The sequence below is a fragment of the Prinia subflava genome, chromosome 16 (genome assembly GCF_021018805.1).
Source record: "Prinia subflava isolate CZ2003 ecotype Zambia chromosome 16, Cam_Psub_1.2, whole genome shotgun sequence".
In the NCBI taxonomy this organism is placed as follows: Eukaryota; Metazoa; Chordata; class Aves; order Passeriformes; family Cisticolidae; genus Prinia; species Prinia subflava.
In genome coordinates this window covers 14853482-14868966 of record NC_086262.1, presented here as the reverse complement: position 1 = coordinate 14868966, position 15485 = coordinate 14853482, and the positions used below count along the sequence as shown (strand labels likewise).

General features: G+C 47.4%; 1 protein-coding gene across 6 annotated transcripts in view; it reads left to right on the top strand.

Moving 5' to 3' along the window:
* Positions 1-15485, top strand: part of UIMC1 (ubiquitin interaction motif containing 1) — a 39775-nt gene that overhangs the window by 18001 nt on the left and 6289 nt on the right. For all 6 annotated transcript variants that reach the window (XM_063413728.1, XM_063413727.1, XM_063413730.1 and 3 more), the window contains exons 5-9: positions 234-1391; positions 4908-4972; positions 7446-7534; positions 8449-8528; positions 11724-11886. In XM_063413728.1, the coding sequence (XP_063269798.1) occupies positions 234-1391; positions 4908-4972; positions 7446-7534; positions 8449-8528; positions 11724-11886 (1555 nt within the window). The remainder of the gene's footprint in view (positions 1-233; positions 1392-4907; positions 4973-7445; positions 7535-8448; positions 8529-11723; positions 11887-15485) is intronic.

Below are 15485 nucleotides of genomic sequence, written 5' to 3'. Positions count from 1 at the left end.
TTCCCAGCACAAACTGGAATGACAGCAGCTGCAGAGTAGTTGCTTTGTACTGTTCCTGGTGAGTGGGACATGAAGTCTAACCCCAGCTGTCCCTACTTTGGGGTGCAGAGTTCTAATTTGGGATAGGGGGATCTGCAGTCCAGGTGATGGCTGCCAGTGTGCTGGGGGAGTCCTTGGTTGTGCTGTGCTGATAGAGAACGTGTCTGTAGGAGAGTCAACCTTTTGTTTTTCAGAGCTGTCAGCCCTCAGACTCATCGACTGCAACTCCTCAGCTGTCAGTGGAAGCACTAGATTCACAGGGCCAAAGCCAGCCTGCTGAGAAAGAAGGCTCTGAGATCCTGGGAGGCCTGGCATTCTGCCCTGACACCCCTCCCTCTGACTGCAGCTCCCACTCACAGAGCTCCAGAGCTGATGGGAATGGACAGATGGATGTCGCCCGGAGCCCCTTGGTAGTGTTGAGGAGGTTAAGCCAGGAAATCGTTGAAAGCTCACTAGTATCCAGCATAATCGTGTCTCCGGGGAAGGGCCAGCCTGTGACAAGGTCAAGTGAAAAGTCTTCATCACCAGCACAAAGTGATTCGAGTAACATGTTACCCAGCACCCTCGGAGAGGACTTCATGTCTCTGAGTCCCACCTTTGGCAAGGTGGCTCCAGGAGGCTCCTGGCGTCTGACACCTCGGAGACTGTTCAGCAGCCCCTCCAGCTCTTCTGAAGCAGCAAGCAACAAACCAAAAGAGCAGCTCCTGCCCTGCACTGGCCATTCTGTGGGAGAAGCTGATACTGGGAGCTCAGCCACACCCTGGAAGAGCAGGACCACAGAACAGTGTGACAGCCCCAGGAGGAGTGGTGGAGGAGCAGGTACCAAACACAGCTCACAGCCTGGGCACACTGCCAAGGTCTGTGTTTCCACAGAGCAAGCAGAGCAGAATGAGGGGTCTGGCAGTACCCCGGATCTTTGTATGCTGACTGCAGTGGAGGAGAAGCACAAGCAGGAGGAGGCAAGAGGCACAGTGCACTATTATTGGGGCATCCCCTTCTGCCCCAAAGGGGTGGACCCCAACCAGTACACCAAAGTCATCTTGTGTCAGCTGGAGGTTTATCAGAAGAGCCTGAAGCAGGCTCAGAGGCAGCTATTGCATAAGAAGGAGTTTGGTAACCCAGTTGTGCCCAGTTCTTCCTTGAGCCAAAATGAGCTTGGGAAAGGAGAGGAGATAAGCAGGGAGAATGGGGTTGTTGATGGTACAGAAGAAGGGGACACAGAGGGACAGGAGTCTGAAAACATCACCTGGCTCCACCCTTCAAAGAGGAGTGAGGCAGAGAGTCCGGGGCACAGCATGGAAGAAGAGAAGAACTCCACTTCTGATGATGAACCTACTACCAGCTACTGCCAGGTAAGAGCTTTGCCACTGAGCAGAGGTTGAGCAGCCATGCCCTTCTGTCCGTTTTACGATTCAGTCCCTTCTGCAAAGGGCCTGCTATTTAATACCCCTCTTAAATTTAGGCACTTCTTCTCCCAGCCACACATGGGTGACTGTGGAAGGGAGAGAAGTGTAGAAGTGTACAGGCTGACCCCCAGCTCACACCAGACAGGGGCCATTGAGCAGCCTGGCAGTCAGCATTAGTGCTCCATTAGAGACACATCCAGCTGATCCTTCTCAGAAAGCTGCAGCCTGGCACTGTGTCAAGGCAGAGGGCACAGAGGTGATGCTGACCACCACCAGCTCTGGTAAACCAGTTGATAAACCTGTGGCTGTGTGGGGAGCTCTGGGTTTCCCTTTGCAGACAGAGATGTGGGTTTGTCCTTGCGGCACAGCCTTTCCTCTTTGTCCCTCCATGCTCGTCTGCATCCATCAGTGCTTCACCCTTGCAAGTGCTCCTTTCCCTCGTGGCTGGGAGAGGCTCTGTGTGGTCTCAGGTGTCTTCTGCCTGCCCTGGTGATCTGTCACCATGCTGGTGCTGTGCTCCCTGTCCTTGTCCTGGTGTTGGGGACCTTCTCTCAGGCTCGGGTGTGCTAGACACTAGGTGTCAGCCTCTGTCTCTGTCAGGGCTCTCCTGCTGGAGCGGAAGGCAGCTTTCTGTCACTGCTAAGTTTAAACAGATTGCTAGTCAGATGAAGTATTTATTACTGCTGTATTTTAGGTTTGTGTCAGCCTTTTCCAACCCTCATTTTTCATAATGACTTCACTCCCGGATCATTGTATAACTTTATCTTCTCTATGACTGAAGCCTTGGCTCTGTTGTTCCTGTTTTCAAGTGTATTTGATCATTTACCCTGGTGTTAGAAAGATACTTAACTTGTTTTGTGATATTTATATTCTGTCTTGTAATATTGAACACTTAGGAAAAACGTCATGTCTGCATTTTCTGGTTGCAGAAAAAGAGCAGAGCAGCCTGTGCTGAAATGTGACTTTTCATGACAGTGCTTTGGCTCGGGTTTAGCAGATGGAGATTTAAACAAGCCTTAGAGGTGATCTGCAGAGGAAAGGAACTGACTTGTGCCCTTTTTCATTTCCTTAGGATAGATACAAAAGACCTGAGAGGTTCTTAAAGCAAACTGCACTTTTTTTTTCTGTAGCTTTTCCTCTGGAAATTAAGGTGTCATTATACTGGAAGATTGGGGTGACTGGAGGTCTGCAGATGTGTACTCTAAAGCCCTTGGGAAGCTACAGCAGCTGGGAAGGGCATGAACTTTTAATCAGTACTGAAAATTGTGCAGTATTTTTTAAAATATTATCTGTTTAATGCTAATACCTAATTAATTCTTGGAGAGAAAAGAGGTTTTAGTGGTGCTGAGTGGTAACTCATAACCTACTCCTCTTGACCATGGGAGCTGTCTCAGAGCCATAGCTGAGAGATGTAGCCTTTCTGATATTTTTAAGTTGAAAAAATAAGGGAGAGGGAGCAGACTTTACAGTTTCAACCCTAGCCAAAAGTTGCCAGTCTTCTATTTACAGAAGGGAAAATAATTTCTAAATGCCTTTTTATCTGCTTTATCACACCCAGCATGAGAGGTAGCTCCTTTCTCTCGCCTCTCTGTGCAGTCGCACACTGAGGCCAGAGCGGGTGATTTACTTGCAAAATCGATATGTTTGATGTTTGCTTGTGCCTTGTCTCCATTTTTTTCCCTCTATCAAATACAATTCCACTGGCAGTGACAAAAGAGGGGCCCAGAGCTGTCGTGTCTCCGCCTTGCTGCATCTCTTGGAGACCCTTTGCTGCCCGTGCTGCCTTGGGGCTCCCTCAGTGCCACCAGGGTTCCTCTGCTGGTGGGGCTGGTGAGAGATCTTAGGCTGTGCTGAGTGTAGAAACCATCCCTGAGGACTCAAAACTGTCCTTGAAAAAGGGCATGGCCTCATGCCATGTGTGAATGAAGGTGCAAATGATGTGCTTGAGGGAGGCTGCCTGTACTCCTGCCCTGAGACCCTCACCTGGAATGGGCACAAACCTTCCACCCTGGCAGTCAACTGCTGCCACTGCCTCCCACAGCCAGGGGATGTTTGCAGAGAGCAAATCCTGGTTGTTGGGAGATCTCACAGCCTGTGAACCTGCACTAACAAACTTCAGGGCTAATAGAATCAATTTCTTCAGAGCCTTTCAGATAAGGTTAGGGGACTCTTGGTCTTTAAAAGATTCAAAGGGAAAAGACCCAATTCTGGAGATTTAGAGTCTGGTGACCTGAATTAGTGCCATCTTTTATAACAGATGTACAAGGGAAGACAGAAACATGGATGAGCATTCATGACCAGGGCAGAGGCATTGCTAAGCAATGCACAATTGAGGACAAAGACAAATAAAAATAAAAGAGGAGGTGTGGTATTTTATGTTAATGATGAGCTAGGCTGCAAAGAAGTAAAGAAAGCATAGATAAAACAGGATATTTGGGGGTTGGAGTCAAGTTAGGCAAATTTGACAGGAGAGGCCTTGATTTGGAGCTTGCTGGGGAAGTATATCCAGGAGTGGAGCTGATTGAAGTTGAAACCTTTGGTGGAAATCAAGTTCATAGCATTTTATAGACTCAGGGAAGGGGGAGGAAAACTCCTTGGGTTTCTTTGAGACCTAGCATGAGAAATTGTAGGCCTGATCTCAAGGACTGCTAATAAACCGTTGTAATTCCACATGATTAGAGGATAGCAAGTGTAACGTGTACACTGCAGAAGAAGAAAGGGATGTGGGTAATGACTGGCATGTTAGCCTGACCTCGGCAGTGCATAAGGCTTTTGAACAAATTATAAAGGAAAGAACAAGTGGAGTCATAGAGCTAAATGAAAAATGGGATAAAATGCACACAGATTTTCCAGCTGTAGATTGTACAGGTTAATCTGTTCCCTTCCTTTGATGGGACAGCTGATTTCCCAGGCAAGAAAAATGCAACAGATTTTATCTCTAGGAAATTTCAGAAAAGCGCTTCTCGTGGTCAAGCATTAGCTGTACCAGTTGATCAGGTCATTCTGGCTCAGGAAAATAAGTTTTAAAGTGGAGTAGGTGAGGGCTGCTAGGGTACCTGGGAGAATGCAGAGGTCACTAAAAACCTTTGGTTGTTTCAAGCTCAGCACAGGTGGAGGTGGAGAAAAGCTATGGTTGCTGCCTACAAATACATTCAGGTGGCTGCTGAGAACAGGCAGAGATGATGGGCAATGTTGGAAGGAGAGGATGGGCATGGACTGTCCAGGAACATGTCTAGGCAGCAAGATAGCAAAAAGGACTGCCAGGCTTTAATATAGGGACTACCTTGCCAAAAGGAGGGATGGAGGAAAAAAAGCTGACTTGTTCCGGATGGATACTGAGCTATTTTCAGATAAAAATATACAGCAGACTGGGTGCAATGCCATGGACAGAATCCAATGACCCAGCAGACCCCAGTCAGCTGTGCACATTGTTTTACATAACACCAGAATTTTCCTTTCCAGCCCTCCCAGGTGCTGCCTGCAGAGGATGTGCCTGAAGATGGGGAACCCATGCAAATTGCACAGAGGTGAGTAGGGTGTTCAGAGTGTGGGGCTCAAAGGTTCTCTCTAATGATATTCCACTCTCCCTGGAGTATTTTGGGGTTCAGTTCCACCACAGCTCACTGCAGGGCTTGCTGGAAAGGCTGGCTGCAGTCACTGCTGTTAAGTATCCCTGGAAATATAAATGCCTTTGGAGCAGCATGGGAGAGGTGGGGCACAGCTGAGGAACAGGGATCAGTTGCTGTTGTTACTTTATAAGAAGTGCAAGGTGCATTCTTGTACAAGTTGAAGGAGTTGCCCCTTGCCCTCTGAAGCTCCTGTGACATGGTGCAATAAAGCCATGGGGAGCTGGAGGTGACTTACAGCGATGCCATCACGTGTCTGTCGGGGAAGGCGCACAGGCAGCGCGGGGAAGGGTTTACTGGATTTCTGTGTGTATTTTTATGTTCTTGCCTTACTGCTGAAGAGGAAAGCAGGGAGGAGGAAGCCAGACGGCACTGCCTATCAGCCAAAGATAGAGTGCAGTGCTCCAGAAAAGCCACTTCAGCAGATGACAGGTGTGGGGCAAGTCAACATGATTTTCTTCAGATTTAAGCCTACTCCTCTTTTCCTTTTTTTTTGCCTTTCCTTCCTGTGGGATGCAATTCCACAGCAAAGGCTATGGAGAAGAAGGACAAATGGGAGAGGATTCAGGGAGTAAGTTACAAGAAAGGCCAGATAATGTCATGTTTTTAATTTGCTGGGTTTTATAATTTAAACCTGCTTTGGAACAAAACTGCCAACTTTCCTCTGATCTAAAAGCATTTGGCCTGAGCAGTTAATATCAATATGCAGAGTATGAAAATCCCTCTTGCTTGCACCTTTCTAACAAGCTTAAAACCTGCCTTGGGGAGCAGGAGGAACCTGCAGCTGCCGCTGCTGCCGGGGCTGATGAGCCTGTGACAGCTGAGCTCTGAGCTTGCGTAGAAGGCAGCGAGGTGTGCGCTCCGCAGCACTGGCCTCCTGCCTGCTTAGGGCCTGAGAGCCCAGCAAAGAAAGATAAGAAAGGAGAGGGACCTCTTTCCTTTTATTGTAGCTGGTGGGGTTAGTCTGGGACATTCCCCCAGCTCCTGGCTGCCCGCCTTGGGGTGGGATGCACCTGGATGTGGTGGCCGCTCCTCGAGCAGCTGGAACATCTGCAGCAAGGCAAGAAATGGCTGCAGTCTTTGCAGTTTTGTGCACATTAAGTGTTGCCATCTGGCTCCTGGTAATTTGCCAGCACAGGCCTCTCTTGGGTATGGCTCAGGCACCCTAACAGGCTGGCCTCTGCAGCATTTAATAGGAAAACATGTCTCTGAGCTGTCTGGAGAGAGTGGAGCAGTTTAGGAAGTGCCAGTCCTGTGAAGAAATTGCTTTGCTTTCTGTGGGCTGCTCTCCCAGCTTGTTCCACACTTTGTACAGAGCATGGAAGATTGGGGTTTTAATAAATGATTATAGGCTTTGTTACCAGGAGATAGTTGGTGTAGCAAGAAATGTGGTTTGACTTCAAATTGATTAGCCCATTTTATAAATGTCATAGCAAGTTGTTTTGTGTGAGTTCTTTTGAAGAGAGCCCTGATGTTAGACACAGAGTAAAACACGCTCAGCCTGGATTCATAACAAATGCTTTGAGATGCTTTATTTAGAGAGAAAAGCCACTTGTGATTTCCTATCAGAATTTTGTTATTTATCATAAATCAGCAGTGGCTGTTCTCTCTTCTCTAAGGCCTGTGGTTGAGCTTAATAAATCTTGTGTTTGTCAGTGCGGGGACTCATGTTTTTAAAGTGTGTTCTTGCATACTTGATCAGACTAATCAGAGAGCCACGCAAGGCGCAGAGTGTGTCAGCATGGGTGCCAGACTTACTCAGCAATGCCTGCCTGTGTCAGAAAGACACCGTGCAGTGAGGTGGGGGGGAAAAAAAAGGAGGAATCCAAAGGTCAAAATGAGAGGAGCAGTGCTGGGTGCTCCTCCGAGGAACCACTGGACTAATGCTGGAAGGACTTTGCTGCAGAGAAAATGCCTTGTGTCACATCCATGCTGCTTCTGGATGCCATGCACAGGGATAAGGGAGAAAATGAGCAGTGTGAGGAGGGAGAGGAAAGTGAGGGATAAAGCAGGTCTGTCCTTCTCCTGTGAGGATTTCCTTCCCCAGTCAGAAAGAGGCACAGTGCTGGTACCTGCATAACTCCCACATCTTCTCCCACAGAGTCCCACAATTGTGAGCAGGTATTTTTGCTTCCTTGACAAGAGATAATGACCCTTTCTGCCTTTATAGAAGAAAAAAAATGTTCCCTTTGGGGTTTTTGCTTAGGATGGCATTTTAGACCCATATTTTGCTGTTATCCTGGTCATTTCTGGTTGTCAGATATTGACCACTTGGAAATTATGGCATCATCTGCTGTTCTGAACTGTGTGAGAAAGGCAGGTCTCCTCACACCTACTGGACTGGAGATTCATGTTATATTTATATTTTGAACAGCATCTCCACAATGACCCCACTTGGCAGTAAAAGGAGCCCAGATACTGCCACAGAAAACTCTGCTGAAGAAGAGATCTCTGTTTGCCCAGGTAAGAGGCACTTGAGACTGTTATGAATTTTGTACTGAAAGTTACACGCTCAGGAAGTTCAGGGAAAAGAGAATTTTCAAGTTATTTGAACAAAATGAGATTTCTTTCCCATCTCCATTTTTCAAGGCTAAAATTATTCAGGTAATTTAGTTTGAGGCCCTAGTTTTGGACCCATTTCCTCTAAGACAGTTCTGTGATAGGGATTGCCGGAGACTTGCTGAAGAGACACCTGGATGTGCATTGGACATGGAGAGATCACTCAAAACAAGGTGTCTCTGCAATGCAATCAGATTTTCACTTTTTTCCAGTATCAAGATAATGTGCAAAGCATGAGAGCTGAAATAATTTTTGTCTTACATTAATTAAACATGTTTGGGACTAAGGAGTTTTTCTTCCTTGGTCTCTCCTACCATGTTTAAGATTTTCTGGTCCAGGGTTTTAAGTGAGAAAAATAATGAAGAGGCTGCTCCTGTTCACAAGCAGCTGTAGTAAGGATAGGTCATGGTGGTGCTTGGGGGCATATTTTGTTGCAAATGAAGATTGGAGGTCTAAAGAAGGTGTGACTGTGAGACAGACCATGGAATGGGAGCTCTGCTTTTCTCAATGTGAGAGCAGCTCTATTCTTGCTTTGTCTCCATCCCAGCAAGTGTCCCACGCACTTTCCCTGTGTCTAATCTCACTCCCCATGAAGCTACAAAGCTGCAGTGCCTTTATCCTCACACTACCATGCTGTGACTTTAACCCCTCATCTGGCTGTGTTGTTACACTTTGTCTGATAACATTTGTGGCAAGTCTAAAGAATGTTTTGAAACTGTGAAAACTCTTAAAAAGCGTTAAGGACTAAGCTACATCAACAAGTGAGGAGGTAGTTGGGGATTGCAAACTTGTGCTGACTTGGAGGTGTTTTTCTGCAGAGACACAGCCAAGTCCACTGGAAGCTGTTGAGGAGGAGAGAGGAGAGCTCTGTTCAGACAGCAGAGGTGCACCTTTGCAGGTAAAAGTGCTTGAAGGGTCCTGTTTCCAGTCCTGCCTTTTAGACCTTGGTTCAGCTGAGTTGTGCTGGCATTTCCCTTTAGGTAGCTGGAAGCTTGGACTTCTGCTGTTTGGATCCTCACAAACAGTTCCCTCTTTGCTTTTCTCTACTGCTTCATATCTCCTGTCCCTTTTGGCTGGGGACTGCATGCAGCTGCTTCTGAAGCCTTTCATTCCTATAGCTGGAGAGCTGTTATCAATTCCAGCCCGTTCTTTTATATCCCAGTGCTGCCGAGCTGGAGGATGCCATCAGCGTGGGCGGCAGTGCTGTTGCTTGCCCATGCTCAGGGGTACAAGCTGTGATGCTCAGCAATGCAGAGGGACCCCAGGAGCATTAAGGGGAGTCTAAGTAAACCTCAGTCACTTGTGCTGTCACCTGCTTTTCCCTTTTATAGTGCTCTGAACTCCAGTTTGCTCTCTACACACCATATCCAAGAGGCTAAGAGGAGAGCTTCACCCAGAGATCAGACTGGTGTAAAGATGTGCTTGAAGTGTTGAAGGCTGGCAGTGGTTTTCAGGCCAAGCAGAGTGTCCCTAGTCTGAGAATCTTAAGTTTTGTGCAGTAATAGTTAGTAGCAATAGCAAATCAGTGGCAGGGCCATCCTCTTACCTCTTGCTGCAGATGTGAGCTGTGTGCAGCCCCTTTCCCCGTGTTGTCACACCTGCACAGCAATTGCTTTGCAGCTGTCACTGAACCAACATCTGACTTCAGTTCCTGCTTCTGATAAAACTCTCTTTGTCTATTAATTTGAGAGCGATATCAAAGGGGTTGCCAAGTACTCCTCTGGCGCAGGGTACATGAATACAGAATCGTACAGCTCTTGACAAGAGGATTCATTTGTGGAAAGCTCATTCTGGGAGCTTGCAGCTTGTACAGCACGTCTGCAGTTCCAGTGTCTCATTCTCACAGGCCTCTTAATAAACCATCTTCTGCTCTTGTGTGCCTTTCATTCTGCAGGTATCTCCAAGCACTGCTCAGTCAATTAGGGACTGCAGCAAGGAGAGAGGCAGTCCTGGGCTGGCCACCAAAGCACATTCATGACCCATTTGGCTGTGGCCAGGACACTGCCCCATCCTCTTATGCTTTGCAGAGAGTGCCCTGTGTCTCACACCTCTGGCCTGGGTGGCACAAGGTGGTGGGGAGCGGGTTCCTGGAGATTGTTTGACAAAATTATGGTTGGCAGCAGGTCCCAGACCAGAGACCACAGCCCTGCAAGGAAAACAGCAGAAACAGCCACCATGGCATCAGTGGTTTGCAGGAGCCAAGCAGAGACCACTGGGACTGACTTCTTCCTAGCAGATGCTGAGCCAGGACACAGGAGACTTGTTGAGCTCAGCCTCTAGCATTGCTCTTGGCTGCAAGTGCTATGTCTTGTAGGCAATTTCCTCTGTTAAAAAGCAGAGGCAACTGTCTCTGGCTCTGACAGGGGTGATTGGTTCTGCAGTTGAGGTTTTCCAGACTGTTACAGCAAGGTTTTGTACAAGCAGTCTTTTGTTACAGAATGTTGCATTTCCATTTAAAATTAGTAATTTACCACTGAATGTAGGCGGGCAGAGTGTGCAGAATTGGTGATCTCCTAAGATTGCTTTAAAAAAGGCAGCTAGAAGGAGCAGTGCCTGCTGCTTTTCCCATCATATTTTTTATGTGTGTTGTCTGTGTAGTGCAGGTTTGATCTGATCATTCACATTTGACACATCTTGTTTTTTATGGCTCTTCAGTGTGATGCCCCACAGTGAGGACTTCACAAGATGTAATGACACTGAAATGTGAGAGAGGGGTATGAGTGTTAATGTAAGTGATGTTCTTCAGCAGACTGTGTTTGGCTGGAGGAACTCTGCAGAAATTCAGGGCAGAGAGCCTCCCTGGGAATGAGGGATGTTCCTGGGGCTCACTGTTGTAGCCTTTCAGCTGGTGTCAGGGAGAAATGCATTTTGAGAGTCAGAATATCAGTTTGAGGCCCAGTCCTGCAATTTTTGTCAGAGCTCCTCTGGGTCAAAGCACCCTCCTTCCCTTTAGGACATAAAAATCAGGATCAGATCCTCATTTGGGAAAGGAAGTAATAAACCAAGTAATACAGCAAAGCGCTCCAGTGGCACAGAGCATCTTGGCTGACCCCAATTACTGCTTCCCTGAAATGACACTGTTGGAGGGAACCAGACAGCAGTTTTGCTGCACACTGTCTACATGTCACTGCTTAGCTCTAAGAACAGAAACCTCTCCCATATTATTTTTCTATAGGTTTCTCTACATGGTTAATATTTAAATAGCTTTTTTTAAGCATCGTGGGGAGGGGAAGGTTTTTTCTTAAATGTGAAAAAAATCTTACAGCAAGCCTGACTAGGCAGAGATGCAGTTATGAGTGAGATAGCTGCAGTCTGCTGCATTTGGGAATGTCTGTGGCATAGGGAGCAGGCTGGATCTCTGTGGATTGGTAGTGGAGCACCTTTGCAGCTGTGTGACCAATGCAAAAAGAGAGTGTCTGTAAGTGGTAATGGCACCCTGAGAACGTACACATGCTGTGACATTGTGCCCTGGCGAAAAGCCTCTGCTAATAATTTTGTGTGACACAGATTTTTAATGGTATTGCCTCTCTCCTTGATCGGTGTCCCCTCTCATGACTGCTCCAGCCACCTCCTCTATAAAGGAGGAGCTTCCAGTGATCTCTTCAAGCTTCCTAACACCACAGCAGCCTCCTTTCATCCTGGGGGAAGCTGTGTTCCCAGACAATGCTGCCTGTGTAGCACGGATCATGTCCAGACACTGATGAGCACAAGTCAGGTGTTGAACTCTTGCTTTGCCCCATGAATTTTCCATCAGTTTCGGTTCTGAGATTTCCTGATTAATGGGAGCTTTGCTCTTTTTCCACTGTAGTGCAGGTGATGTTTGCCTTAAACGGTGTGCATGGCTGTGCAGGGAGTTTCACCATGATTCAGAAGGACATGTTGCCTTTGCAAGAAGAATTAGTTATTAGTGCAGTGCAATTTATTCAGCCAGTGGTGTTATTTCTGAGCGCTATGTGATGAAGGAAGAATAAAACTTTCCAAGAAAATCTGAGTCTGGGGGAGGATGAGTAGCTACCAGACAGCATGGAGCTCTGCACCTAAGCAAAGAACGAGAAACAGCCCTGTCTGGCTAATTTTTCTTCTTCTTCCTTAGGTTGGTGGGGATGAAGATGCTGGCAGGACTGAGTGCAGTCCTACAGCTGCTGCCCGTGTGTGTTGCCCGCTGTGTGACCACGGCTTCCCAGCAGACGAGATCGAGGTGCACGCCATGTACTGCAACGGCATCGCGGCGCCGGAGCCTGCCCAGGACTCTCCAGGTCTGCCAAGTGCTGCTTCCACGTGTTTGCTCCTCATGCTCACCCCCCTTCCCTGTTGTTACTTGGCAGGCAGGTGCTGCAGTCTTGTTTCTCTCAGGATATTTGGCGTATGGGGAGGTTTGTTCACTCTGCCTTGTTCCATCTCCACGCTGTTCAGGAGAGTGTTATTGGAGGCTCTGGTATGACCAGCACCTCCTGCACAGAGACATCATTTCTGATTGACTTCACACAATAATTCACCACATTATCAGCTCCTGAATATTACCCCAGGATCTAGTCCTGGATGCTTCAAGCAGTACTTATAAGATGTGTCTATTGTGTGCTTTGTTGAGGACCTGCAGAGAATGTGGCTGTGGTAGAAAATGGAAGGCTTGAATCGTGTGGGCAATTGTCCTTCAGGGCTCTTGAGAGGGGAGAATGTTCTGTACTACTCCAAGAATGCCTGTGCTCTGCATGAAGTCTGACATGGCCTGTTTGGGTGGCAGAGACTGCAGAAAAGTTTCCCTCTTGTTTCACTAAAATTGCAAAATGATAACTATCAATCTGGGAGTGTGGATTTTTCTTTTTCATGTGAAGAGTGAGGCATAGAAGCACAGTCAGAATGCCCACAGTAATCCTCTTTGTATTCTTTTTCATATCAGTTTTCCATAGCCAACCTTTGTAGAGCTTAAGTGAACAAATACACTGGTTGGTTATCAACATATTCAGTAAGTTATGTTTTAGCTGCTGCTCGAAATGTAAAATCTGTGTTACCACAATGTCAAGGTAATATCAAAGTAGTAGCTTGTAATAAGATTAACTTTTCAGGCTGTGAATATATAATTTTCAGTTACATACTGGGTTGTTAAATGCAACCTAAATCTATGATATTTAAGCAATTTGAGCAAATCAGAGCTAGTACAAGACTGTAACTTCTGCATTCCTCTAGCGAGAGGAAGTTTCACCAAGTAATCTTAATGCAGAGTTGATGTCATTTTAAAATAAAAGGTTCCTGCTATACTAAATCTTTGGGGATATGACATGGGTCCTGTCAAGATAACAGGAGCCAGAATAGAGGCTGATACTGGCTGGTACTTAATTTTGGTGGAAGGTTGTCTCTGCAGGCACAACCCAGCTACTGATGCAAAGCATTTGGCTCAGGCAAATCACAAATTATCATAGTTCCTCTCCCATCCTCAAGACTGATAAAGGTCTTATTTGTGTTACAAAATTTTTAGCAGAATTTTTAGTGTGCTTTTTAGCAGGAATGTCTTTGGCCTTGTGGTATTCTGGTCCCTGGTGTGGCTGGACTGTGAGTGTATCCATTGATCCTGGGGAATCCCGACTGTGATCAGGAAAAGGCTTTGAATTCTTTGGCAGTGCAAGGGAATTTGTTCTTTTCTTTGGTCTTGGCTTTCAGCAGGACAGAGTTCAACACTGGCCTCTCCATTCTGCTTCCAGGCTAGTCTCCTTGGGGATGTTTGTAAGGGTAGTTATTTTGGAATTGCTACTCTGCTGTTCTGGCTTGTTCAGAACAATCCCCCTGTAAGAAAACCAGCCTGGAATAAAAGGGATTTTGCTCTGCAATATTGGCTGTAAGCAGAGCAATGGGTCTGGGACAAAATCACAGTAATTTGAGTTTTCTATTGCCAGTTATTCTAGTATTTTCCCTGTAGAGACCAGGCTCTATTAGCCATAACAGTCTAAGATACCTGTGTTGTTTGCACCTAGACTCTTTGCAGTACCATGTGCTTCCTGGGCTTGGGCAGAATCCTGCCTGCCCGTGGGGCTCTGGCTTGTGGGGCACCTCAGGCCAGTTTCCAACAGCTGTTGGAAGGCAACTGTCGCCCAGAGGGCTCCCAGCTGCTGGACTAGACTGTGGGATTTGGGTTGAATAGGCAGAGATGATATTCAGCTCTGAGCAGAGGCCAGACAGTAGCCTGGCACAGCTGTGCAGGTACAAAAGGACTCTGTTTCTAGGGCTGTTACTTTGGCATCCACCACTAGTGCAACATCCACAGGTAAAGCTAATGCATGGGGAGAAAAAAGATGTGAGAGAACTGTCTTCTGAAGCAAATGCCAGCTCCTGTGTGGGTCCAGAAGCTGTTTTCTACTGCTGCAGCACTGTGTGCTCTTGGCTGGCTGCTGGCTTCCTTGGGAGCACAGCAACAGCCTTGTGTGAGAGCAAGTCAGAGTTCTGCCCTCTAAGCCATGACCTGATCTGTTAAGAAAAGGTAGCTTCAGTTTTCCTTTGGTGCACTGGGTCAGGGGTTCCCAGTCTGTCTTCAGATTTATTAATTGGACTTACTCCTGATGTCTCTAGAATTGCAGTCCTGCAAACTGCAGCTGTCAATGGTTTTCATTTTAATACTACAAAAGGATGGGTTCTTGCTGGTTTTACTTCTCTTCTTCCTTCTTCTAATCATGCACCGAAGTCTCTGTCTTAGGTCTCGGGAGGCCAGCTCAGTCTGGCTGATAAGTAAGGGCAAGTTTTCAAATGAGCAGCTGGGCAAGATGAGCTACAGTCGCTTCCCCTACGTACATGGTCACCCTGGCTGGATGCCCAGACCACCACATACCTGGGCAGCATGAAAATCTTATCATGAATTTCCACTTTCCTGTGATCTGAGTAAATAAAAAAGAAGAGCCTGATGTTGTGTTAGCTGCTCCACCAGGCTGGGGAGGGCTGAGTTCCTGGGTTTCCAGCTCAGTAATCGATGTTAATTCCAAGTGAATGAGTGGAGCTGTGGAATTTCTGTGCCAGCTCCCTCTTTCTTCATGCACTCAGCTGAAGGGGCTCACTTGTGTGAGAGGGCTCTGCTGGAGTCACCACGTCCATCGCCCGCTGCTGCTGCCAGCGCAGGGATCCGCTGGTCTCAGTCTGGAACTGAGTCTTGGCTGCAGGTGAGAACAGCAAATACTCTTGGGCTTTGTGACATACTCGATGCCTCTCACCCTCCATCTACATGCATCCGACATTCTCAGTTCCCAAGCGAGCCCAGGAAAATGAGGATTTGGTATATCCCTTCCTCCCAAAGGCTCAAATGCAGTCCTGATGCAGCTGTCAGTCTTCAGCAGCGGCACTGGTGCCGTTAAAAAGCTCTTGACATCAGTAGAAGTGGCACTGATACAGCAGAAAGAGTAATGAGATGGGAGCAGAGGAGAACTGCATGGCTTCTGAGAAGGGACAAGATGCCATGAGGCAGACACTGATAGATCCTGCAGGGAAGTGGCACAGCTGGTAGTGAGCACAGGGAGCCAGTGGATCGGACTGCAGGAGGGCTGAGCAGGGAGGTGAGGAGCTCAGTGCCTCTGACCTCGCAGCTCCATGTGCCAGCCAGACCTGGCAGCCCCAGGAGGTGCCCGGGCTGAGTGTGCTGATAGCAAGGCCATCCTGGGCAAGGTTTGCTGCTCTTCCCCAGGGTGAATATTGGAGCCAAACAGGCCAAGAATGACTTGTCAGCCAGAAGAAATGCCGAGCAAGGGAAAAGGTTGTTCTCGGGCCACAGAGTATTGTCTGACCCAGCAAAGAGCATTGCATTTTAGGAGAGTTACAAGGCTCCTTTTACACAAGCAGGTCACCACTGCTCTATGGTGGGGATTTTGCCTGTGGCAAGTTT